This window comes from Oreochromis niloticus, linkage group LG23 (genome assembly GCF_001858045.2).
Source record: "Oreochromis niloticus isolate F11D_XX linkage group LG23, O_niloticus_UMD_NMBU, whole genome shotgun sequence".
In the NCBI taxonomy this organism is placed as follows: Eukaryota; Metazoa; Chordata; class Actinopteri; order Cichliformes; family Cichlidae; genus Oreochromis; species Oreochromis niloticus.
Genome location: NC_031986.2, coordinates 16,407,740 through 16,434,670, shown reverse-complemented (window position 1 = coordinate 16,434,670; position 26,931 = coordinate 16,407,740). Strand labels below are relative to the sequence as shown.

At 41.9% G+C, this 26,931-nt stretch overlaps 3 protein-coding genes across 7 annotated transcripts in view; 2 read left to right on the top strand and 1 right to left on the bottom strand.

The window, feature by feature from the left end:
- The window catches only part of nfkbiz (nuclear factor of kappa light polypeptide gene enhancer in B-cells inhibitor, zeta), a 692,084-nt gene that overhangs the window by 405,682 nt on the left and 259,471 nt on the right, over positions 1–26,931 (bottom strand). The gene's annotated exons all lie outside the window — the stretch shown is intronic.
- Positions 5,310–17,380, top strand: LOC102080178 (uncharacterized). Of its 3 annotated transcripts, XM_019356597.2 has the most exons (9): positions 5,310–5,624; positions 8,320–8,667; positions 9,137–9,469; positions 9,573–9,689; positions 9,985–10,308; positions 14,417–14,743; positions 15,907–16,233; positions 16,890–17,213; positions 17,282–17,380. In XM_019356597.2, exons 1-9 carry the CDS (start codon positions 5,588–5,590, stop codon positions 17,371–17,373), a joined length of 2,229 nt encoding a protein of 742 aa, XP_019212142.1. In that variant the 5' UTR covers positions 5,310–5,587; the 3' UTR covers positions 17,374–17,380. The 3 variants fall into 3 exon arrangements, with proteins under 3 accessions (XP_019212142.1, XP_019212140.1, XP_019212145.1); XM_019356595.2 differs by lacking the exon at positions 5,310–5,624 and having other exon boundaries at positions 6,742–8,667; XM_019356600.2 differs by lacking the exons at positions 5,310–5,624; positions 9,573–9,689 and having other exon boundaries at positions 6,742–8,667.
- Positions 21,408–26,931, top strand: part of LOC112843913 (uncharacterized) — a 54,631-nt gene continuing 49,107 nt past the window's right edge. Inside the window, exons 1-2 of the mRNA XM_025903255.1 lie at positions 21,408–22,134; positions 22,403–22,750. Coding sequence (XP_025759040.1) covers positions 22,098–22,134; positions 22,403–22,750 — 385 coding nt within the window. The 5' untranslated portion in view covers positions 21,408–22,097. The remainder of the gene's footprint in view (positions 22,135–22,402; positions 22,751–26,931) is intronic.

Below are 26,931 nucleotides of genomic sequence, written 5' to 3'. Positions count from 1 at the left end.
TATACATGTAATACATTTATTACCAACCTGAGAGTTTATCCGCTGGTCATTCGACATGACGAATGACTTCTGAAGTCTTAATTCAGCTCAAGACGCTGTAGAGTCCCGTCAATAACACTTATCAGTCTGCTAGCAAAACCTAGTTCTATTAATCTGCGCTTGAACTGGAACCGGATGTAAGTCCCAAAAAACTGAATTGTACAACTGAAACTGAATGGTGAGAGTAAAACTGAAATTATTCGAGAGCTGAATTTTTAACCTCTTGAGCCCCAAGGGGTTTTCTGAGCTTCCTGCTCGAAAATGCAATGCCTCAATTAAATTGATTATTTCTCTGCAATTACAAACTCCGTCCTTACAATCTTTGTATCAAAATGAAGCCAACACTTGGGACATTTAATCAGAGGTGTAAATATTAAAGCGGATATTACTGTGTCAAAGTTACTGAGACTGGAACACAGAAAAAGGAAGTAGATTTTATTCTCGCCTAATTTTTTTCTTCTTTTGCGGCTAATTCAGTGAATTTTGGTCCGATCGTGGTCAAACTTCGTGTGTTTACGCAGTGATAGCCCTGGAAGCTAGCCAGCCTATTTATAACCAGTTACATGAAGTCTGAAGACTGTCTGGTTGTCGTTTGCGTGTTTAGCGGACTTCTGCGCATTACGTAACTGCTCGTTTAATCGCGGCTTGTTTGCGGTGTGTTTGGTGGTTGTAGAAATGGTTTATATGACATTGTAGCTGAGATTCTGAGGTTTCTGTGGATACCACACATGTCTGGAGTTATATTTCTCAACCGGCGTTATAACCGATTAAACGTGATCTCCTCCCTTTTGCCCCCGGTACCGGGGGCGTGGGGCTTAAGAGGCAGTTTCAAAGCAAATCAATTCATTTTCAAAATATAAAATTCAATTTCAATTTAGTGATGATCATTTTCAAACCATAAATTCAATTTCAAATTAGACTAATTCAAATTCAGTTTTCAAAAGCTTTTATTCAAGTTACAATTCAAATTCAAATTTAACTTATTCAAATTCAGTTTCTGATGGCACAGATTTCTGCCCATACAGCGTCACCATCAGGTTTCCATAATGCAGCAGAAGCACAACACCTAAAGTCTACCTGGAGGTGGTGCAGATTGTTTCTGTTGAGAGCATCCAGCTCAGCAGCTTGTGTTGAGTAATCAGAAGGCAGCGTGGCAGCAAAGGCGTCTGCTGCTCCCCGTCTCCAGCAGCAGGCAGCAGTGTGGCAGGATTCCAAACATAGTAACATTTAACAGTGTTCTTTGGCAGGACTGTGGTGCATCCATCAGCTCCTACACAGCAGGCCCGTCCTGCTGCAGAGGCTCGAACACAACACACACAACACTAGCTCCTTTGTTACAGGTGCTGCTATGTTCTTCAGCCCTGAGCTGTGATCACATGACCTAAATGTGACCTGCTGGCTTCCCTTCAGCTTCCCTCAGTGTCACTTCACATTGTTTTTTATTTTGAATGTAACTTTTTTAGAGCATGGTAATAACACCAGCTCTGGCTTCAGAATCAGTGAGTATTGCTGCTCCTGAGGCCTTTAATCAAATTCAGAACATGTGACAGTTTTTGAGCGTTGATGTGTTTACAACAAACATTCATGCCTGTTTGTCAAAGGCATCATCTCCTCCTGTAGATATGTGAGGTAGAGTGTGTGTGTGTGTGTTTTTCTAGCTGGAAACACACACAACGTAACTGCTCTAATCAGCCGTATCAGGTATCAGGGCAGACATACATGTGTGGCTGATTGGAGCCACACATGTGAGTGTCAGGATCACTCCCTTCACTTTTAACCACTTCAAAGTCTTCACAGGCTGAAAGTTATTGGGTAACATGTAAAAAGATGTGAAATGGTTTATTTCACAAGTGTGTGTACAGGGTGTGAGAGATCACGTGAGCTGGAAGTGTGGTAACTTTAACCTCAAGCATCAGTTGAGTCAGAGCAGCTATGCGTCTCTCCTGCGCCTCCTCCTGCACCTCCTCCATGCCCATCAGAAAACAGAATGCAGACATCTGTCTTCCTGTCCTTCAGCCAACTCTCCTCTTGCTTGTTTGGCGTACTATATTATATGTGCTGAACTGTTTGTTTTATCTCTTTAAGGAAGGATGAAAGAAATAAAAAAGAAACGGGGGGATCTCCAACTTTCTCTCATGATGGGTTAGCTGTGGAAATATCCAACAGTTACGCTCCAGTGGATGCTCAGAAAACAGCTGGGGGTTATAATCTTATCCCGGGTTATTATCCAGGGATAAAACCACCAGCCTTCTTCTAGTAGCTGACCTGCTGCTAAAATCTTGAAAATCTCATTTGCACAAAATTGTCTGTCATTTATGATCCAATCAGCTTCAGGTTTCTTCTCTGTCGTGTGACATCATCGAACCTGACAAATCTCAAAATCTGATGACAATAAATATACATTAAACTTAAGAATTAGTGTGAAATATTTAGAAACTTTGTGACAGGACACGACAGGGAAACTATTTTATGCTGATTATTCTTGCAGAAGTGTCCTTGACTGTGTATCCAAGCGGTCACAATAAGGGAGATATGTGTTCATGTTTTTGTCCTTGCTTCACGCCTCCAGACAGATAAAGACCTGATTATAGTTCCCAGTCTGCTGGGCTCCAGGTGACATAGGCTCCATTAACAGAGTGAGTAAGATGGTCTCTGCAGACACCCACATGCCAGGCGTCATGACCACACTCGCCCATAATGCTGCTCACATGTGCAAATGCTGTTTCTTTATCCTCCAGCTCCAAAGAGCTTTGCACAGTGCACCCGAAACCAGCAGCAGGTAGTTATTCATTCTTATATTGAAATCATCACCTGGTGTTTCATTTTTGTCTGGTTTCATTAGAAAATGTTTTTTATTATTATGGTTAAATAATACAATTCTTCTTTAATTATTACATTTGTACACATCTGTGGAAATGTCTCTGGACTCTCCTCAGCAGTAGATTTACAGCTTTAAACAGAGAAACATTTATTTCCCCAGAGATAAAATAAAAATCTGTTTTCTAAACATTAAGATTTAAGATCTATGGTTCCCATGGTAACAACCTTCACCTCCAAGGGTTAAATAAATGTCTTGGATTGCTCTCAGGATCTGATGAGCTTTAGAGATAAACACACTAAGCAATGACAAATCACAGGTACATATCAGTTTCCTCCTCAAATCCACAGAGTAGAAACTACAAATAGAATTTAGCTGATGTCAGTATCAGGATGAAACTGAGGCCAACCTGGAAATTCTTATTTTCATCTCTTTTCATTTAGTTGAACAACAAGAATCATTTTTAATGATTTTAAACGTTGAATTGAATGTAACAGAGAAATAAATGGATGACTAAATGAAAGTGTCCAGTGAAGTGAAGCTGTGCTGACACCCTGAGGACAAACAGGACTCTGCATGCTGCGTTTACTGTCTGCTCAGGACAGCAGAGCACCGCTGCACACAGAAGGGTTACTGTCTGCTGTATTCACCACAAAACACTTATATCAAAATAATTTGATTGTTCAGAGTTTATTTCTAATTTTTGTATATTATCATTTCACAATAACCATTTACTGGCTCTTAAAAATTAAGAAATATAGCTGCAGTTTAAAATCAGATCATACCTATTTTATCAGACATTTGAATATATTTGTCATGTTTTAAATTATGAATAACACATTAAAAAGGTCCCAGTCAGCCTTCAGAGAGCTCACACTGAGTCTGTGCAGCTGAACATGGCAGACTGCCACAGATCAGCTCTGAGGAAAGAGGAGGTCGTTGAGCTTCCTCGTAGTTTCACACCTGTTGATGAACTTTGTGTCGGCCAAAGTTCATCAACAGGTGGGAAACCTAGAAATGTGAACCTTCAAGTCATTGACAGCTGATTACAGGGTGTCCTGGTGCTCTTCTGTGATTGGCTGAGCCCCAGACCTTCTCTCAGTGTAGCTGATTCCCCTTGCAGAGGCACATTCAGAATTTTTTGGGCAATATGGGGAGGACGAAAAATATTGGGGTGGCACAGAGTAGCAAGCAAAATTTGTGGGGCGGCCAGTTCCCCCCCAGCCCGACTTGGTGGCACCTGTGCCATGTTGGTGCTGTTCCTGCACAATCATAATAATGTTGGCTCAGGATCCACACTGAAACTGATGAGTCATTTAGTGCATCCTGCAACAGTGTAGGAATGTGGAGGAAACAGAAGAAAGCGTCTTTGTTCACACACCTTCTGTTATTTAAGACACCGGCTTAAATTAATGCAGTGATTAAAAGTCATTTTTGTTATTGCTCCATACTGAACACTCCTCGCTGCACTTAAAGTTTGTGTGTCAGAGGGTGGTGGGAGTCAAAGAGTAGGTACTGGTAAAAATTGATTACCGGATTCAAACTGATTATAATTTGAATAAAGTGATAACGATTCATTCAATCCTGAATCCATTTTTAAATATAAATGCATTTTGTCAGAAACGCCAAAATCTCAGGTTAAAGCTCACAAAACAATTTCAAATACCACCAAACAGGTAAAACAGCAAATGAGAGCAGGATTCTGCACATAGACGTAAACACACAGCGCGGATCGTCCACCTGCACGTACACAGACACGCTGCTGTTTTTATCGCCCCCAAAAATGACCTCCGACAACAAAGCCTAATTTCTGCTCTTCAATAGAGAAGAGATTTAAAGTTTCACAAATTATGCCAATTGCAAAGCACTGAGATACACTAGCAGTAAAATGTTGGGACACACCTTCTCATTTAATGTTTTTCTAGGCTTTTTACCTCCTCCTCCTCTATGCTTCATGGTGGGAACCATGCATGTAGAAACCATCTGTTCATATTTTCTGTGTCGCACAAAAACACCTGAGTTGATGTAAGGACTGAAGGTTTCTACTGCTTGGGTTTGATTCTCATCCAGGTGTCTCTGGAACAGAAATCTGGGACCCTACAGAGTGCAATGATAGGGTACTACTACTTGCAGCATGCATACAAAATATAGTTAGGTACTTACTGCATATGACTGCGTGGTTTCTTAAAGTTCCCGTAGCGATCACTGATTAAACCAAACATAAATGAAAAGCTTTCAGTGTATTTCAGTCTCACATATTGAACAGGTTTGAAAGGTTTTACTCTTCAGTTTTTTTAATCTCGGTTTTGTTTTGTTTTTACATTTCAGATTTAGTGTCTGCAGCCAAACCTCATGGCAGACTGCCAAAGATAACACCTAAGAAAGGGGAGACTGTTGAGTTTCCTCATAGTTTCACACCTGTTGATCAACTTTCTGTAAATCTTCAAATCCCTGCAGCTGTGTCAGCTGATCACTTCCTGTCCTGTGATTGGCTGAGCTTCAGGCCTTCTCTCAGTCAAACTGGAAACAGGGATTGAGACAGTGTGAGGGTTTGTGGAGTGCCACAGTGCTGTAATGAATACTGTAGTGGAAGAAGTTCTTTCACACTCTTCATCCTGGAGCTGCTTTATGTCCATGATCTGCATGGAAACACATCTATGGAGAGGAAATCCAGCTGCTGAGGGTCACATCTGCATCATTGTGTGTGAGATCTGTGATCTGTGATCAAACATGAAGATGTTTGTGGTGTTTGTGATCCTCCTGCACGGTAAGTACACCTTCCTCTCTCTGCTCTCATCATCAGCTTTTCTTTCATCTCTCTCTCTTTAATGTGTTGAAGTGCAGCAGGAGGAGATTTCCATCAAACACTGGATTCTGATTCAGATCAAACTAACAATCCAAAGCAGCAACTTTCAAATCACTGGATTCGTGCAGAGAGAGAGGGTATGCATAGTATGCAAACGGCTACCAAACAGCCATCATAATTTGTCATACAATGAAAACAGGACAAATCAACAATTGAAAATCACTAATTAATATTAAAATCTGTAACATAATGTATTGTTTGGAGTTTAGTCTGTTACTGTTACTATTTTTACCATTTCTTCTTGGAGCAACTGTAACCCACATAATTTCCTTAGGGATTAATAAAGTATTCTGATTCTGATTGTTTCAGGATGACCTGCCATTATCCAATGACACATCTGCTTACCTGGATCTTTTGCTCGTTTCTCCTCCTCTTCTTTTCTCTTTTTTCTAAACTGAGCACCTGATGGCTTTGAACTTTTCTTGTCCATCTTGGTTTTAATTTTGCACTGCAGTATGAACACCCATCCCTCAACCTGAGGATCACCACAACATAACCTAACAGACCTACACCTTAGTTCACATATTCACTTTGTCTAGGGTGCATTTCTGGGATTTCACACAACCCAGGATTAAAATCATGAATACATAATGGGCTTGGATTTACAACATTATGAATGAAATGTGCTCTATTTGGAAGCAGCCGGCCCCTCCCCTTTCGACAGGTTGTGTGTGAGACTTTAAATCATCAAACTGTAAATTATAAATTTTTAATTGTTATTGATCCCTTTACCCCAAGTCCTAAAGTGTATATTTATTTTCTTACTCTTCTTATATATATTGTTTGTTTACTTGCACTGCTGTAACTGGAGCCTCGTCGTCTCGTCTCTCTATATACTGGACTGTATGTAGCGGAGATGACAATAAAGTTTACTTTGACTTCAGCAGCGAGCAGACACACCGAGGGCTCTCACGCTCACTTTTCGAAAAAACATCGGTGCAAATTATAAGTCTGTATCATAATGTCTGGTGTTTTCGTCTTTGTTGTTTTGTTTTTATTTTTGTTTTATTTTGCGAGTTGGTTATTAGATGCTGCTCCAGCCAGCCAGAGAATCCCCCGCCGCCCCGCCCTCTCCTCCCTGTGCCGCAAGCAGCAGGCGCACCTCGCAAACGGAGGGCACCCTTACTCCCTGCAGATGGGCGATAAAAAACCAATCGGTGCCTATGTCATTCCCAATATGCGCTGGCTAATGTCGGGGCAGCATGAGTATGAGCAATTTTTTATTTTATTTTTTTTGCCCGTGATGCCGCCCCCCACCACGATGCCGCCCCCGGGCAACCGCCCGTGTTGCCCGTATCAAAAACCGCTACTGTGGGGCACTGAGTCATAGGCTTTCTTGTAGTCAATCCAGGTTTTGCACAGGTTTGTCATTCTGGTGTTACAGTCTCGAATGACTGCTCTATCTACCAGCTGCTGGTGTTTCAGTCCTCTGGTATTCTTGCCAGTCCCTTTCTGTGGCCCGCTCATGTACTGAGCCATCTGCCTGTTCGTCTTAGCCACTATGATGCCTGACAGGAGCTTCCATGTAGTATGTAGTACTGAGCAGGTTATTGGCTTGTAGTTGGATGGGACCAGTCCCTTCTGGTGATCCTTGGGGACTGTCTGGCCTTCAGTTAGCCAGCCACTCAGGGAGTGCAGCTTCTTTAGCAAGTCTGCATGAATCATGACAAGGCTTGATGCTCTCCGATTCTTCATGTTGGATAGCCTTTCCTGGTTGCCTCCCACAGTGATGGTTACTTGTCACAGGTATGGGCAGCTTGCTGTATTTCTAAGCCATCCCTTTTTTCATCATGCTCTTCTGCCGCTCAGATAGTTGGCAAACTTCCCTCCTTGCTGCCTGGATCTTGGTCTCTAGCCTCCTTCTACATGAAGGGTACTGCTACTTTTGGCTGTTCATCTTATAGCTAAAAATCTAATTGATCACTGCCACGTGACATCCAGGTTTCCCCTCTCCACAATCCTTGTTCTCTATCTTACCAGTAGCTGTGATAGCAGTTGCTTCTTCCAGATGTTGGAACGCAGAACTACTGGTTACTTCGTTGTTGGTCTAAATGTTGGCCGTTCCATATGTCCTATATCCTTTTCATATAACCCTTTCCACTGGTTTTACTTGCATAGTAGCATTCCCAAAATCTCCCTATTCTCATTTCTTGTTCAAATAAAGTCTATTAGTGTCTGATAAATATTCAAAATCAGTAGTTTATATATCAGCCCTTCTTCACAATTGGTATTACCATACATAGTCAGAGAATAGCATTGGGTTTCAATTGTGCATTAACTGATGTTTGTATGATTAACTGCTTGCTCAGTAAAAAGTAAGTCAATAATTTTAAGAAGAGATTAATGTTTAGCTTAAAGGCAATGAAGTGAAGATGCTGCTGAGTTTACAGATTAATGTAGGCAGACCAGGAACTGAGACCTCTGCCATTTTCTGCAGATAACCAGCAGAAAATGGTTGGATGGATAAATGGTCACTTCTTTATGTTTAGGTTGTATTTGAGTGTAAAACTGGTCTCTCTGGTGTCTGCATTTGTGTGTTGGAGTCCAGCTTATGCATGCTGGGGCAAACTTTCTTTCTCTTTGTGTGTCCTTCCAGCTTTCCAGCATGTTTTTGCTGTGGTGGTGGAGGTGAATGAAGGTGCAGTTTCTGTCTTGCTGCCTTGCCAGTACACAGGTGTCATGCCTGAGGACCCCATGTTGATGTGGACTCGCAATGATATTGATCCAAAATTTGTCCATGTGCAAGAAGAAGAAGGTCCAAGTCTTGAAGAGCAAAACCAGCGTTACAGTGGACGTACATCAGTGAGGCCTGATGGTCTGGAAATGAAAGACTTCAGCCTCACTCTGACGAAACCAAAACTGACTGATAGTGGCAACTACACCTGCGCCATCGGTAATGGAAGAAATGAACGAAAACTGACCGACGTACAGCTGCATGTCAAAGGTCAGCAGTCCAGTCTAACATCTTAAATAATAAAGCTGAATTATTTTTTCAGAAACTGAGAAGTAGCAGCAGAACTATGCAAAAAACTAAGAAACCAGGAAGAGGGGAAACAGTGTTTGGAGATATCCAACGGCTTTATACTTCATACAGTTAAAAATAATTTTCATACAGTTGTGCTTCTTTTTACAGTTATGTAATTCTTTCTAATTATTTTTAAACCTCTTAAAATGTTTGAGTATGTATAAAAATGACTAATTTATAAACAGTTAATGTAAATGTTGTTATATCCCTGTAAAGGCTGTAGAATCCAATTACTCCATCATATTTATTACAAAAATTTAAAATGTGATTTTTGTCCAATAGATGATGGAACTTACTGTAGATATCCAGAGCAGATGACTGTTATCAGTACTAACAGTATCACTGCTGCTGCTTCTCTAGTTTATATTGTTATCTACTGTCCTTTCAGACCAGCAGGTGGAGGTGAAGGTGGAGGAAGGGTCAGAGTCTGTTCTCCTGCCCTGCAAAACAAAACCTGACCTGCCTGAGAATGCAGCAGTGGAGTGGACTCGCTCTGACCGTGAACTCATGATGGTTCATGTGTATCCAAACAGAAGTGACCACCTTAAGAACCAGGACAACCTTTACTGTGGTCGCACAAAGATGAACGAAGACCTGCTGAGAACTGGAGACCTCAGTCTGACCCTGAAATACCCCACAGAGAGAGACAGTGGAGGATACATCTGCACCATCTACAGGGACAAAGACATCCTGAGACAGAAAGTAGTGCTGCAGGTCAAAGGTCAGTGTTGTAGATAAACAACAGAGGTCAGTGGTAAAAATTATAATTCAAAAGTCATATCTTTCTTTTCTTTTTTTCTTTACCTTTGTTTATTTCTCCACAGAACAATTTCCAGCTTGGGCAGCAGCTGTTCTGGTCCTCCTGGTTCTCCTTCTTCTCCTGATTCTTGTTGTTGTTTCTGGAGGTCTTTTATTTTATTTCCGGCACTATTTCATGCCAGGTGAGCTTCAGATGTTCAGAGCAGACACATGAGATCTTCATGGTTTCTGTGCTGATGTGTGTGAGACATGGCCGACTGTGGAGGCTCAGTCTGTCTGTTCTTCTGCTCTTCATCCAACATGTCTGCAGCACTTTACAGGACGCTGCAGACTAGTTACCAAAGAACGAGTCAGGAACACATCAGGAACAAACTCAGACACAATCTGACTGAGACTAGAAGACGAGGAGGGGACAGGGAGGTCATGTGACCATCACAGCTGCTAATGATGTCATCATGTTGTGTCTTTTCCTCTCAGATTACAAGGTGGAGGTGGATTCAGGGATGGAGTCTGTCCTGCTGCCCTGCAAAACCACAGTTCGCCTGACTGAAGACACCAAAGTTGAGTGGACAAATATTAGTGGGAAGGTCCACGTGTACCACAACGGCTCAGACCGGCCTGAAGAACAGAACAGTTGTTATCGAGACCGCACGAAAATGAAGAAAAATCTGCTGAAACCTGGAGACCTCAGTCTGACCCTGAAACACCCCACAGACAAAGACTCAAACACCTACACCTGCACCGTCTACAGCAGGGAGGGAAACATCCTGATGAGGAAACAAGTGGTGCTCCATGTCAGAGGTCAGTCTCATTATGATATGGGTTCGTTAGCAGTGAGGCAGCTATGTCAGTTAAAGTATCAGTAGAAACTTTTTTTAAAAATAATTTAGAATCAATCATAATTTAATCACAATAACTAAAACACGCTTCATGCAGGACTATTCAAATCAAATCAAAGTTTATTTATATAGCACATATTAAAACAACAGTGTTGACCATAGTGCTTCACAGTCAGTCAAAACACGAGACAATTAAAACAAACAATAAAACAGGACAACAAACAATAGGTAACAACACAATAAGCTAAAATCAGCCAACTAGTTAGAATCAAAGGCCAAAGTAAACAGATAAGTTTTAAGACGAGATCTAAAAGACTGGATAGACTCAGCCATACGAATATGAGCAGGGAGGTTATTCCAGAGTCTAGGTGCCACGATCGCAAAGGCCCGGTCTCCTCTCGACTTCATTCGAGACCTAGGTTGTGCAAGGAGCAAGTGATTGGATGATCTAAGTGCTCTGTTGGGATTATATAGGTGGAGTAGGTCAGAGAGATAGGTGGGCGCTAAATTATTCAGAATTTGAAAAGTGAACAAAAGAATTTTAAAATCTATGCGATATTTAACAGGGAGCCAATGTAGTTTGGCTAAAATTGGAGTTATGTGTTCATGGATTCTTGTACCTGTTAAAAGACGCGCAGCTGCATTTTGAATTAACTGAAGCCGGTAAAGAGAAGAGTGTTGGAGGCCCGAGTAGAGGGAGTTACAGTAGTCCAATCTGGATGTAATAAATGCGTGCATAAGCTTTTCAAGTTCCTTTAAAGGAAGGAACAACTTTGCTTTGGAAATCTGACGCAACTGGTAAAAGCTGTTTTTCACCACAGTGGAGACCTGTTTCTCAAGTTTAAAAGAGCCATCCAGGAACACTCCGAGGTTTCTTACAGTGGGCGAGAGATGGCTAGCGAGAGGGCCTAGGGCATCAGTCAACTGGTCTAGCGGGGTGTGACTACCAAAGACTATGATTTCGGTCTTATTCTCGTTTAATGTAAGAAAATTATGTGATAACCAAATTTTTACTTCATGCAAACAGTTGAACAGAGGTTGCAAAGAAGCAGACACATCGAATTTCAGAGGTGAATAAATCTGGATATCATCGGCATAACAGTGAAAGGAGATGTTGTATTTTCTAAAAATTAATCCCAACGGCAACATGTACAAAGAGAAAAGAGCAGGACCGAGCACGGACCCTTGAGGCACACCACAATAAATAGGGGCAGAAGCCGAGGAGTGTTGCCCCATAGCAACAGAGAACGACCTCTCTGAGAGGTAGGATTTAAACCAAGATAAAACCGTACCTTTGAGACCAACAACATGTTCCAATCTTGATAGAAGAATGTTGTGGTTAACCATGTCAAAAGCAGCAGTCAAGTCAAGTAAAACTAAAACCACGGAATAGTCAGAGTCAACAGTTAAGAGAAGATCATTAAAGACTCTAAGTAAGGCTGTCTCTGTGCTGTGGCGAGGTTTAAAACCAGACTGAAACTTTTCATTAATACCATTTGCATCTAAAAATGCCTGAAGTTGTTTTAGAACGACCTTTTCCAATATTTTGGAAATAAAAGGGAGTTTGGAGATCGGCCTGTAGTTAATGAGACCATTAGGGTCAAGATTTTTCTTTTTCAAAATAGGTTGCACAACAGCATGCTTAAAGACAGACGGTACACAACCTGATGACAATGATGCATTCAGCAGAGATAAGATACAAGGACCAATAACATGTAAAGCTTCCTTAAAGAAACGAGAAGGAAGAATATCATGCGGGGAACCAGAGATTTTGAGATGATCAATTATATCTTTTAAAGCAGAATAAGACACTGGCTCAAACTGTTGAAAGACAGTCAAGCATTCAGAGGCTGGGACTGGGTCTAAAACTGATGATGAATGAGATGGATGAGAAGCCCTTAGAGCTGAGATTTTATCAGAGAAATACTTTAAGAATTTATCACAAAGAGCAGGGGAGGCATCCCTAAAAGTGACAGTGCAAGGGTTTATCACAGATTAAAGTATACAGTTAAAAGTATTAAAAAGGGCTCGGGGGTTGTGGCTATTAGTCATAATAATGCTAGACAAAAAGGCAGATTTGGCAGCTTTAACGGACTTTTGATACTTAGATAAACAATTATGGAGGATGTCCAGAGAGACGTGGAGTTTGTCTTTCCTCCATTTTCTTTCAGCACGACGACATTCGCGCCTAAGGGCGCGAGTAGTATCATTTAGCCAGGGTTGTGAGGGTTTGGCACGTTTGATCCTCAGAGGAGCCACAGAGTTAAGAATGTCAGCGCATGTAGTATAAAAGAGGTTAGCAAGTTCATCCGTTGATAAAACCCCATTACAGTTAGCATCAGAGAGGGGAGAGTCAAGGAAAGCATCAATGAAGTGGGCGATTGACTGGGAGTTAATCGTGCGCGTTTGCCGCACAGGACCATCACTGTTCAAATCCACATCGCTCACTACAGTATTAAACAAAACCGGGAAGTGATCAGAAATCCCAGAGTCCTTTATGTCCGTGATGCAAATATCCAAACCATAAGAAAGTACCAAATCAAGTATATGACCTTTAGTGTGAGTTGGTTCACTTACCCACTGGGTGAAATTGAGGGTGCTAATAAGAGCGAGGAAATCCTTGGCTAGCGAACTGTCCTCACAGCAAACATGAATGTTGAAGTCACCAACAATTAGTATACGGTCATAACGTGGCACTAGGCTCCCCAGTAGATCAGCAAATTCTGGAAGAAAATCATTGATAAGTTTCGGGGGGCGATACACCACAGCGCAGAGGATGGAGGGGACGCAGTTCACTTCCAATAACTGCACCTCGAAACTGGGGTACAGAACAGGTGGCAGCTGCCGATGTCGAAGTTTGTCTTTAAAAACTGAAGCTAGCCCTCCACCTCTTCCAGTGATCCGGGGTGAGCTAATAAAAGCATAGTCAGGTGGGAGCAGCTCCGAGAAGGGAAAAAGTTCGCCGGGGCAAAGCCAAGTTTCCGTCAGGAATAAGAAATCCAGTCCCGACGACAGAATAAGATCATTTAAAATAAAAGTCTTATTCGCCAGTGACCTTGTATTTAGCAAGGCCATACGGAGAGTGGTCACACTGTCACTGGTAGGAGAACGCCGCAGCAGGCGAAGGTTGCCGAGATTCGCACCTCCTCTGGAGGACCGCACCCAGCACCTACCGGGTGGAAGATCAGCTGGGAGGTCCAGGTAACCATAAGGTCCAACGGGGCGAATCCAGCGGTGACAGAATAGTCTGAAGTTAGCATGGTCCCGGAGGGCAGGAATAGATGACAAGATGTTTATAGAATAGCGATCATTTATCGCAACATAGGACTTTAAAAAGGCCTTGATACGAACATGGATGCCGCCACGTTTACCCCGTCTCCGTGAACGTTTCCTTTGAGAGAAGGTAGATGGTAAGTGGCGGAGGTAATCAGGAAAGTCCTTCGAAAGCGGAGGAGGATTTTCAGATCTCCATTTAAAATCTTGTGTCTGGTAGTCCAAAGGCCGGAGATTCAAAAGAGTTTGACGATCGTAGGCAAGTAACGTGGAGACATCAGGGCAGCACATAGAGAGAAGGACGATAAACAACAAACAACAGCAGAGTAGACGGCTTGCCGTGAACACTGGCGCCATCTTGGCAGGACTATTAAAATCCCCACAAATTTCCTTCATTCTTCATGTGTAACATTTCACAACCTCTGTCGTCAACCAAAACATCTACAAGGTATTATTTTAGTCACTTCTATGACCAAAAAGCAGGATGGCAGCTCCATAGATGGGGAGTAGTAGTAGTAGTATTTAAAAGTAAAATAGGAAACAACCAGCCTCTACTTTCAAGATTAGGCTTAAAACTTTCCTTACTGATAACACTGGATCAGGTGACCTCGAATCCCTCCATCGTCCTGGTTGTGGGAGATTTCATGACATGCTTAGAACTTTCCCACTTGTTTCACTCCCACTGGAATCAGTCAAACATGTTTTCACTGTAAGTATTTCACTTCATCTGATGACAGATGATGTGCTCAGTGCTGCTGCTGTCTGTTCGGCTCATGCTGTGTTTGTTGTTCTCTCAGTCCTGCACGTGGAGGTCGAATCATGGATGGAGTCTGTCCAGCTGCCCTGCAAAACTACAGCTCATCTGCCTGAAAATTGTAAAGTGGAGTGGATGGATGGTGATGAAGATGAAGTCCACGTGTATCATAACGGCTCTGACCAACCTGAACAACAGAACAAGGTTTACAGAGATCGAACAAAGATGAATGAAGACCTGCTGAAAACTGGAGACCTCAGTCTGACCCTGAAACACCCCACAGATGAAGACAGAGGCATCTACACCTGCACCGTCTACAGCAGGGAGGGAAACATCCTGCTGAAGAAACAAGTGGAGCTGAAAGTCAGAGGTCAGTGCTGTAGATACAGTTAACAAACTAGCTAACCCTCTGATGACAGGGAAGGAGGGTGGGGTGACCTTTCTCTCCTGCCCCTCATCCAGGGGTACACTGAAGTACTCCCAAGCAAGCTCTTCCCAATAGGACTCACGCACAATACCTGACTTTGGAGCTACCATCACAGCCAAATCAATAGCTTTGCTTTCACACTCAGCTCTCTCTTTATCACAACTGCCTGATACAGTGTCCACATCACTCCAGATGTGGCACCAGTCAGTCTGTTCCTATTTCTCTCATGAACAGAACCCACAAATACAATTCATCCCTGACCCACAGTGGGTACTCCACCATTATCCAGGTGGGAATCGTCTCAGCTTGTACACAGTGTTAATAGAGCACCACTGTGCCCTCTGGGGTCACCTAATGATTTGCCAGAGTGCCCCTGTGGTAAGGACCCGACACTGGATTTCATGCACTATAGGTTAGTTTTTATTTTTTGTTATCGCAACTGTGGTTTAAAGTTCCCACACCAGTCACATAGGAACAGAACAGCTGCTTCCTCCTTCTCTCGCCTCCGTCCTGTTGTCAGCTCAGAATGATGCCCCCACACTCATGAAAGAGTCTATCCCAGTTACCATTGCCTGAAACGCAGGCTAGACCCTCTAGATATCTTTAATGAATATATATTTTTTGTTTATGTAAACTTTTAGTGTGGACTCAGCACATTGTGCCAGTTCGTGACATGCCAGGGAATTGAAGGCTGTCAGTATCAGTCAAATAATGACAACTCAGTGAATGGCTGGACTTCTGCTAATGACTTCTGCTATCATCAATATGCAGATCCTATAAACTGCTCTTAGTCTGGCCCCTCACCCTGGACCAGTGTCTCTTAGTTTCCCTGAACCACCTTCCTTGGTTCAAGGAAACCAAGTTTAACATTTCCTGCAATGGACACCTTGACTCACCTTCAAAGAAAGCTTTGACTCTGACCAGTTGACAGTCACACTGTTCTTTAAGAAGCAGCCAGATCTGCTCAGAATTAAAGAGACAGAAAAATGACAATTCTGTCTCCATCACATTTTAAACAAGAACCACTCAAACATGCTCTCATTGCAAATCTTTCATGTCATCTGTTACTGTCTGTGCAGCTCATGTTGTGTTTGTTGTCCACTCAGTCTGTCAGGTGGAGGTGGAATCAGGGGTGGAGTCTGTCCAGTTACTTTGCAAAACCACACTTCATATGCCTGAAGATGCTAAAGTGGAGTGGATGGACAGTGATACAGATAAGGTCCACGTGTATGAGAACGGCTCTGACCAGCCTGAAGAACAGCACCAGGTTTACAGAGACCGAACGAAGATGAATGAAGACCTGCTGAAAACTGGAGACCTCAGTCTGACACTGAAACACCCCACAGGCTGTGACACAAACACCTACACCTGCACCGTCTACAGCAGGGAGGGAAACATCCTGCTGAAGAAACAAGTGGAGCTGAAATTTAGAGGTCAGTGCTGTAGATACAGGTCAAAGGTCAGATGTTGTCAAAGGTCTTCCTATCTGTTTCCTGTCAGTTAAATAGTTGTGATCAGTACTGATGAGAAGCTAAAGGACACATGATAAAAGCAAAAGGAAGTCCATCACAGACAGTGGGTAACATCTCTGTTATAGACAAAGAGGTCATCAGACATTCCCGTCCATACAGCTGACAACATGAAGCTGTGTGTAGAGCTCTCACAGCAGTTAAAGAGCCAGTCCAGCTGTGACAGCCAGATGTTACTGCAGCAAAATACATGTACATGTAAGGATCGGGTGCAAATATGTGGAGGGGAATTCACACTTTATCTCCACATGTTATTACAAGATTAGTTTTAAAAACATTTTTATAAAGAAGTGACCAAATTCAAAATGCAACAGGAGAACTGAGACACGGTGACTGCTTCTCAAAACAAAAGACAAATAAATATAATCAATGTTTCTTGATCTTAATGTGATGTTCTATGAAAAATGAAATAAGCAACAAAAGTCTTCTCAGTGATGACTCCTCAAAGATCTCTGTCCTGTTACCTTCTGATCAGATCTGCTTCTTTTCTTTAGCTTTCTCTACAACTGTGACACCTGCTGCTGTCTGTAGAGCTCATGTTGTGTTTGTTGTCCTCTCAGTCTGTCAGGTGGAGGTGAAGGAGGGGGCGGAGTCTGTCCAGCTGCCCTTCAAAACCACACAAAACCTGCCTGAAGATGCTGAGGTGGAGTGGAAGAATGGGTTTTACAGGAAGGTCCACATATATCGGAACGGCTCTGACCAGCCTGAAGAACAGAGCCAAGTTTACAGAGACCGAACGAAGATGAATGAAGACCTGCTGAAAACTGGAGACCTCAGTCTGACCCTGAAACACCCCACAGAGAGAGACAGTGGAGGATACAGCTGTGTGGTCAGAAGGAAGGGAAACATCCACAGAGGCAAAACTGTGCTGCTGAAAATCAAAGGTTTGTTGATTTGTTTGTTTTTTGTTTATTTTTTGTCTCTGTCTGACTGTCTTGTGTCTCCTCTGCAGGGAGAGTTCAGGTCCAGGATCAAACAGGGGACATCAGGAACAGAAGCAGCTCCATTGATCCGACTCCTCTGATGGCTGATCAATCAGTTTGATCTGTGTGTTCTTTGATTATTGATCAGTGATGTCAGAGTGGAGTCAGTGTGATGTTGTTGTTGTGTGTTTGAGACTTTTAGTGTCCATGAAGGTCTCTGCTGCCGTAGATCCTCTGAACTGTGACAGAGGTCTCACTCTGGAGGAAACTCTCAGCACTTTCCAGCAGCTCCTCCATCATGGAGGACGTTCCCTCACTGTAACAGGTGGAGGAGAGAGGAGAGGAAGCACAGGTGGATCCTCTGAGGAAGAGGAGCGTTCCTGCAAACCACATGATCACATGACCAGAGGACAAGCATGTGTAGAAACACATTAAAGTCAGCCTGTAAACACGTTTGTTAGATACAGGCACAGACTCATCTGTGGTGCAGCTGGAGACATTTTAACCAGACTCATGTTGTGTTTGCAGAACATGAACATATCAGGACAGACTGTCTTTGTCTCTGCAGGCTTGAGAAAACCTGTAAACCCATCTGGAGGAAACATAGTTGGTTATCAACCGTCTCTGTTAAACTTCACATCTTCTTACTTTTTTCAGTTCTAAATCTTTGTGAAATCCACATACTTCAGTCAGAGATGTTATCAGATGATAATGATGATAAAATAATCAAACATCTGTAAAGAAGATCATAAATATACCAGTAAAATGCAACACTGATGTAAATAGGAGCGAGATTAATGCTGCAAATGTTTTTGTTTAACCTGGTGGTTCAGAACTCAGAGCCATAAATAAGTTCATGACTTTAACGTTGAGCTCAGTGATGCTGGTTATCTCTGAGCTGCACATTGGACTGAAACATGGTCACACTCAGACTTTAGAGTTCAATTTTTGTTACCTGTCCCATTAAAAATTATGATGCTCGAACGTTCCTCTTCTCTGGTTTCTAACTGATTTCTGGAAGTTTTTTTTATAGATCATCAGTAACAACTGTTTCCTCTTTCAAAGTATCCTGAACAGAATCTGATCACACAGGAAGCAGAACTGAGTTTCGGGGACGTTTGCTCAGAGTCATCGTGGTGATTCGAGCTGCCGGAGGAAGTGCAGCTCTGCAGTTAATGAGGGATTGTTGTGCCAGAGGTGAAACTAACACTGCACAGCTCAGGTGGCAGCCTCACTGTGACTGTTTAACACTGTGTTTAGTGTTTGCTTTACTGTGCAGCTCTGAGTGTGAAGCTGAAGTGTTTTGTGTTCCTGCTGAGTTGCTGCTCCATCCAGCCTCTTTACTTTCTGTGATTTAATGCTGATTTGAGGCCAACATGGTGCTGCAGTCTGTTTGTATGTTGTGTTAATGCACTGCATATCTTTTAGATAAAGTATTCATATTATTGAAACCATCTCTTTTGTCTGTGTGTATTTTGCAAACTTGTGTAATTTATATTATTGAAATATTAAATCTTTCCTTAGATGACATTTAAACACCCGTGACCCCTCTGACCAAGGGCGTAGATTTGGTTTTGGCATTGGTGGGGACGGGTGTTCCAACCACCGAACCCTGCCCTGTTTCTTTTTTTTTCCTTTTCGTCTTTGCTTCTTGATAAAAAAGGAGAAATATACTTACCTACATATGCTATTCTACATGCTATTAAACCATTTAAAATTACAATTCATAGTTTTATATGTGAATTATATAATGTTAAATTACTATTAAACAAATGACTGACTAAGTATTTTAGACTTTAGTTTACTTTGATTTTATTCCACATAAATCAAGTATCATACAAAAATAAAAATAGCTTCAAATACAGTCAAGACAATAAAAGAATATAACTTTAAGGACTTAAATGTGGGATGGAGCGATTTCGCAGGTCTTTCCTCCACACTGCTGTCAGACTCCACAACAAAGACTTTTGCAGCTGATCAAACACACAATAAGACGTTGTAACTTGTATTTTTACTCAGTTGTATATAACATTTGTATTCTATTTTTATCCTAATGTATATTTTATTCTACTATTTTATTCTATTCTGTACAGTTGTGTACAGTATATTATTCTTATTGTATTCTAATTTTTGCTATATAACTTTGCACTGTCCCCTTTCTGCTGTGACAAAACGAAAGGTAATCTTATCTTAACACGGTTACTTCAATTATAGTACACCAACTTCTCTTACACATTAGCACTAAGGGAACACTAAATGAACTGGTGGTTTTTGTCCATAAAACTCATCTAAGATGACCACAAAATTATTATTCTATGCTTGATGTGCCTCACCTTTGGCCCTGGCTCCTCCCCTCTGACTGCACTAGGACATATTGATAAAATAACACATTGATTCGTGCCATATAAAAAGTGAGACAATTCAGATTCTTTGTCAAATCTACACTAATCAATCAATTTACATCAGCAGCCTAACAATTGCAGTGCAAACTGCACTACAAGGTGGAATATTTGCAAAGTCATGACTACCTCATGATATTTTGTCTCAAAAATTAACCCTATGAATATGTCAGCGCCATTAGGATGAAATTATTGTGTCACCAACATTTTAACGTATAATTTTAACAGCCTCTTTAAACTAATATCCTGGCTTGCTCGAGCCTGCCGTTTTTTCTGACAGTTTCAATCAAAATTAGACATGTTGCTCTGAGACTGGGAGAACTAATAGTGCTGCCTGTTGTGCAGTTAGTGTCCAAAAGCCGTAATTCATGGTTACATACAATTTTAGACTGATGTGGGCCAAAGCCTAGCATAGCCTGCAACGTTATTATGACGGACACATTTTATGAGTGAACTTAGCTTTAAGTGACTTACAGGTTTCTTTGAAAAATACTTTCTTATATGCACATTCTTCCTCTTTGCTGCCGTCCTCCTCTCAGCGCAGGTTTGCCGCTGCTGAAACTAAACAGAGCTCCCACGTAATGTAACTCTTTCTGCACCGCTGGGTGAATGAGACGCTGACAGATCTTTTTTCTTTCTTTCTATCGTCTTTTTTTTTTTTTTTTTTAACAAGAAGCGATCAAATTATTGGTGGGGACAATTCAATAATCGCTGGATATTGGTGGGGACGTGTCCCCTGCGTCCATGCCAAACCGACGCCCTTGCCTCTGACCACACCAGGGTCGCAGCTTTCACCTCTTCCTGTCTTTGTGTTCGTGTTTACAGAGATATTTCTGCCTAGTAAGTGATTAAATTTACACAGGCTATTTGTTTTATGAATGAATGAATTGTCTAATTCAGTTCATATAAACTGGTTACATGTTTGGTTTTACATTCATCTTTCTCTGGCTTTGGATGACTACCTGGGAGGAGATGATCAGCTTTACAGAGTAACAGACTGATCAGTGACATGTCCTGCCAGCAGGTGGCAGTACATCATCATCATCGTCGTCGTCGTCGTCGTCTTCATCATCATCATCATCATCGTCATCTTCATCATCATCATCATCATCATCATCAGTACTGAGAGAGAAGTTCAGTGGAGTCAAAATCCAGCAAAGCAGAAGAAAAAGTAACACAAAACAATTCAGCCTCTGAATCAGTCTGAAGATGTTTTTAATAAAACAGAAAACTATTTTATGAAGTTTTACATGTTTTATTATTTATACGTGAAGCTTTGAAATGAAGTGATTCTTCTGCAAACTTAAACAATATTTTTAAAATGAAAATATTTTATAATAAATTCTTAATCATAGACAGAAATTCGTTGAATGCAAAATTGGAATAGAGAAAAAACATCTTAGACAATTTCTTTCTGTCACACAAGTTTTTTTCTTGAGTGTCTTTAAATGAAAGTTCTCTCTGTTTTCTCCTTGAATGAATTGAAAGTTTTTCTCTCATTTAGTTTTCATAAATGGTTCTTATATAAGACTTTTCTATACTCAAAGCACTTTAAACTACTTCACTCATCAATCCAAGCACTTTTTCATACACCCTCTAACATTCACACTGTGATGCATCACAAAGCAACTTGGAGTTAGTGTGTTGGTCAAGGATATTTGGCATGCAGACTGCAGCGAGTGAACCACCAGCCTTCCGAATAGCAGAAGACCTGCTCCACCACCTGAGCTACACCCCAACAGTGAGCTCAAATTTAGTGTGTGCTGCCAAACATGATGGCAGACTGCCACAGATCACTTCTGAGGAAAGAGGAGGCGTTCAGCTTCCTCATAGTTTCACACCTGCATGAAGCAGCCTCACCCTGACAGCTTCAAATCACTGTGTCAGCTGATCACTTCCTGTCCTGTGATTGGCTGAGCTTCAGGCCTTCTCTCAGTCAAACTGGAAACAGGGATTGAGACAGTGTGAGGGTTTGTGGAGTGCCACAGTGCTGTAATGAATACTGTAGTGGAAGAAGTTCTTTCACACTCTTCATCCTGGAGCTGCTTTATGTCCATGATCTGCATGGAAACACATCTATGGAGAGGAAATCCAGCTGCTGAGGGTCACATCTGCATCATTGTAGCTACAGTGGATGTTTCAGTGTCAGGACTGAAGGTGGAGCTTTGTGCGTGTCAGGGTGAGGCCGCAGCAGCCGCCTCCAACCGGAGCGCTCGGGCGTGAAACTAGGAGGAAAGCCGACGTCCTCCTCTTTCCTCAGAAGTGATCTGTGGCCGGCCGGACTTCATTCCACAGATGTGCTTTAACAAAGTGTGAAGCTGAACTCTGAGCTGTGACAGTGTGAGCAGTGTGAGAGTGTCAGTAGATGATCAGCAGAGGAAAGTGAGAGCTGCTGTGAGCTGATGTCCTGAAGGGCTTTTAAAGAGTCTCTGAGTTTGACAGGAACATGAAGATGTTTGTGGTGTTTGTGATCCTCCTGCACGGTAAGTACACCTTCCTCTCTCTTCAGCTTTTCCTTCATCTCTCTCTCTTTAATGTGTTGAAGTGCAGCAGGAGGAGACCGTACAGGTTTGTGCTTCCCGTCCTCTTTAAACTGAGCAGAAATGTTCCCATGAGTGAATCACAGCAACAATAACATTTACACTAACAGCAGAATACATCTACATTAAACATGTTCAGATTAAACTGTGATTTCTTGCTGTAATCCACACAGCTCACAGATCATTTGTTTTTCTGTTTGTGTGTCCTCAGTTTCCCAGCATGCCCTGGCTGTGGTGGTGGAGGTGAATGAGGGGGAAGACTCCGTCCTTCTGCCCTGTCAGTTCTCAGGTTTAATACCTTTGGACCCCACAGTAACATGGACTCGCAACGATCTCAATCCCAAATCTGTCCATGTGAGACAAGAACAAAGAGACGATCTCAGAGGACAAAACCAGGGTTACAGCTGGCGCACGTCGATGAGGCCTGATGCTCTGGAAACTGGAGACTTCAGCCTCACTCTGAAAAACCTGCAGCTGACTGACAGTGGAAAATACACCTGCACACTCAGCAATGAAAGAAATGAAGTGAGAGTGGGAGATGTACAGCTGCAGGTCAAAGGTCAGTAGTACAGATGTCCTGATACAAACCACAGTCCAACAGTGCACAGTGACAGTTGGCAGAGACTTTTATGATACTTTATCTGTTCAGTGTTGTGACTTTTACTTTTTTACTTTATCAGGACAACTTTAGTTTTAAACATTGGTCCTTTATGAGTTGAGTTCAGAACGTTTAGTTTTATTTGAGGTTTTGTTCATCAAAAAGGAAATACCTCAGAAATATTTGATTCAAACGTTCACAAAAACATGAACTGTTCTTCTTTTCATAAGCACAGATATTGTCGTCCTCATTCAGGACAGACTCTTTATAGAAAGTGACTGATGTTTTGTCCCAGCAAATGCCATTTTTGTTTGTCAGTAAGCATAAGAAAAGCAAAGAGACATAATTTAAATTTTACAGGTGGTTGCAGCAGACAGATGCAGCTCTCTGAATTTTTTTTCCGGTTAAAAAGACGTTTTTCCTTACCACTGTCGCCAAGTGCTTGCTCAAAGAGCCAGTTCATATTTTCTCTGTATTATTGTAGAGTGACCTGAGATGAATCTTATTTAAATTTGATGCTCTGTGACCTTTAAAACTGCAAATCTTTTAATTCACAGCAATGACAAAATAAAGAGCAATAAGCAAATATTGCTTTGAAACAGGAAGAATTAAACCCAACATGAGTCCAGTTATTATTTCCAGTTTTTTTGTTGGAAAGTATTCTTGTTGTATATGATCACGACTGATAGAACATACATACCCAAACTAGATCAGTGCAAAGACTATAATTTCTGCTTCTGTAGCTCAGGTTGTGGTTTATTATCATTTGCAGACCAGCAGGAGGAGGTGAAGGTGGAGGAAGGCTCAGAGTCCGTCATCCTGCCCTGCAAAACAACACCTGACCTGCCTGAGGACACCACAGTGGAGTGGACTCACTCTGACCCTGAACTGATAGTGGTCCATGTGTATCCAAACAGAAGCGACCACCTTAAGAACCAGGATGACCTTTACTGTGGTCGCACAAAGATGAACAAAGACCTGCTGAGAACTGGAGACCTCAGTCTGACCCTGAAATACCCCACAGAGAGAGACAGTGGAGGATACATCTGCACCATCTACAGGGACAAAGACATCCTGAGACAGAAAGTAGTGCTGCAGGTCAAAGGTCAGACATGGAGATACTACAGATGGCGCCACTTTTTTGTGTCCCATACCAATATTGGAAATTTGGATATCTGCCGATACCGATATGAATCCGATACTCTCTTTTGTCATTAGCAAAACAGTTTTGCACAAGTTTTAACAAACAAACACATAAAACTAATCTATTATACGTGTATGCAAAATATTTCACTGTTGAACAATACTGATCCTTTTATTTAAACTTTTAGCAGAACTTTAAATCTACACATTTAAAGTAATATTCAAAAAGTAATTTAAAATGCAATTTTTTGCAGTTTTCAAAACTGGTTTGGTTGTGAAAAAAAGTGCAACCCTATCAGCACAAAATGATATTTGTTTTCAACAACTTAAAACAAAACACGTTGTAGAAGCTAAACATATATAGAGTGGAAAGCAATGCAAATAAATGCAAACACAGCTTTATGATGGATGTCAGTATTTCTCCCTGATATCTGATCCAGTAATTTAGGTCAGGATCAGACCGATAATGATGCCACATATCCCTTCCTTTGTAGATACAGGTCAGAGGTCATATTTTTATGTCTCTCCACAGAACCATTTGCATCCTGGACAAAAGCTCTCCTGGTTCTCCTGCTTCTCCTGGTTCTTGTTCTCGTTGTTTCCGGAGGTCTCATATTTCATTTTCGTCACTATTTCATGTCAGGTGAGTGTCTCCTACTACACTACCCATAATGCCGATGGTCAGCAGGTGTCCTCTGGTGGCTCCTTGACTGTGGCTCACACAAACATGTTCCTGAAGCTGAAAGAGTTGAGAGTTACAAACAGCTGATACAGAGAGCTGAAGAGAAACTTCCAGGTTTGTTCCTGTCAGTCAGAAAACCTCCTTCAGACTCAGTCATTGATCAGTGAAACAGCTCCACAACATGACTTTACTAAACAGTGTGTGTGCTTCACTGCATTGATCTGACACAGAGGCTGCATGTGTACAAGCTGTTCTTCTTCTGTGGTGGTAAACAGCAGGCTGACATGGAAACATGTGCTGACAGTAAATGTTGCAGCAGCTTCAGTAAATGTTCCTCCTTGAGTTGTGCTCAGTCATGTGGTGGAGAGCTTCAGATGTTCAGAGCAGACACATGAGATCTTCATGGTTTCTGTGCTGATGTGTGTGAGACATGGCCGACTGTGGAGGCTCAGTCTGTCTGTTCTTCTGCTCTTCATCCAACATGTCTGCAGCACTTTACAGGACGCTGCAGACTAGTTACCAAAGAACGAGTCAGGAACACATCAGGAACAAACTGAGACACAATCTGACTGAGACTAGAAGACAAGGAGGGGACAGGGAGGTCATGTGACCATCACAGCTGCTGCTGATGTCATCATGTTGTGCTTTGTTGTTCTTTCAGTTTATAAGGTGAAGGTGGATTCAGGGGTGGAGTCTGTCCAGTTGCCCTGCAAAACCACAGTTCACCTGCCTAAAGATGCTAAAGTGGAGTGGAAGGACAAATATGGGAAGGTCCACGTGTATGAGAACGGCTCTGACCAGAATAAAGAACAGCTCCAGGTTTACCGAGGACGAACAAGGATGAAGAAAAACCTGCTAAAAACTGGAGACCTCAGTCTGACCCTGACTAAACCTAAAGAGAGCGATATAAACACCTACACCTGCACCGTCTACAGCAGGGAGGGAAACATCCTGATGAAGAAAAAAGTGGAGCTGAAAGTCAGAGGTCAGTGCTGTAGATACAGGTCAAAGGTCAGCGTTTATCTAAAATGATCTGAGCAGTTAAAAGTCAAAGAATCTAACAGATCTAACCACTTTAAACAGGTGACTGTTGTCATGTTCATATTATAGCTTTACAGAGTAGAGTGTAGTCCCATCCTCTATGAGCTGTTTCTCTTGTTGAAGAGTATCATCACAAAAGGAGGTTCAGATCATACGTCAAATGCCAAAAAAATAAAAATAAGAGCGTTTTCTTCATCATCATCAAATGTCAGAGTCTCACTCACCAGCAGCCTCCTCCTTCTCCAGGAGTAACAGCTGAATGAACTGTTTCAAATGTCAGTGCATTTGCTGATGTAGGAGGATGGAACTAGTCAGAAAGGATTTCAATGGAAATATTTCAAAGAAAACATTGTAAATGTATTCGTGTTGTGCTTTGTTGTCCTATCAGTGTTCCAGGTGGAGGTGGATTCAGGGGTGGAGTCTGTCCAGCTACCCTGCAAAGCGTTAGTTAAACTGCCTAACAATGTTAAAGTTGTATGGAAGGACAAATACGGAAAGGTCCACGTGTATGAGAACGGCTCTGACCAGCCTGAAGAACAGGAACAGGATTACAGAGGCCGAACGAAGATGAACGAAGACCTGCTGAAAACTGGAGACCTCAGTCTGACCCTGAAATACCCCACAGAGAGAGACACAAACACCTACACCTGCACCGTCTACAGCAGGGAGGGAAACATCCTGATCAAGAAACAGGTGGAGCTGAAAGTCAAAGGTCAGTGGTGTAGATACAGGTCCGAGGTTTGAATCTTGCTTTCTCAGTAGTTGTGATCAGTAGAAATAAAAAGCTAACAGAAGACTCAAGTTTCAAAAATGTGTCTCTGACTGTGGAACCAAAATGAAATAAGCCGATGCTGAAAATGAAAAGCTATGTGTGAGCATAGCTTGTATAAGTGAATGTGATTTTTTTTTTATTATTATCATTATTATTTATAAAATAGCAAAGTGACTTGAGCCCCCTGTCACAGCTGCCTCCCTACCCTCACCGTTGGTATTAAAGGAAATGTACTGCTCGTTTGAACAGACAATAATTTGTGCATGTGTGTGAGCAGTTCTCAGAGAAAATGACATTATTCTATTTGGACCTTAAACTCTCACATTGAATTGATGAGGCTCCTCCCAAGGCCTGATTCATTTGGTGGTCACTTCCTTTAAAATAAAGTTGTTACTTACTGTTGTTCCCAGTATTTTAGCATTTTAACTTTCAGTATGAAGCCTGCTCAGATCTGAGTCTATGCTTCAGATTTCTCTACAACTGTGAAACTGTGAAAACTCAGCA

Bases quoted from the DNA above. Each gene is read 5' to 3' on its own strand.
- LOC102080178 (XM_019356595.2), top strand. From the start codon at position 8,175: ATGGTTGGATGGATAAATGGTCACTTCTTTATGTTTAGGTTGTATTTG. The intron at 8,668-9,136 runs GTCAGCAGTCCA...CTGTCCTTTCAG, and splicing joins CGTACAGCTGCATGTCAAAG to ACCAGCAGGTGGAGGTGAAG. The intron at 16,234-16,889 runs GTCAGTGCTGTA...TTGTCCTCTCAG, and splicing joins AGTGGAGCTGAAATTTAGAG to TCTGTCAGGTGGAGGTGAAG.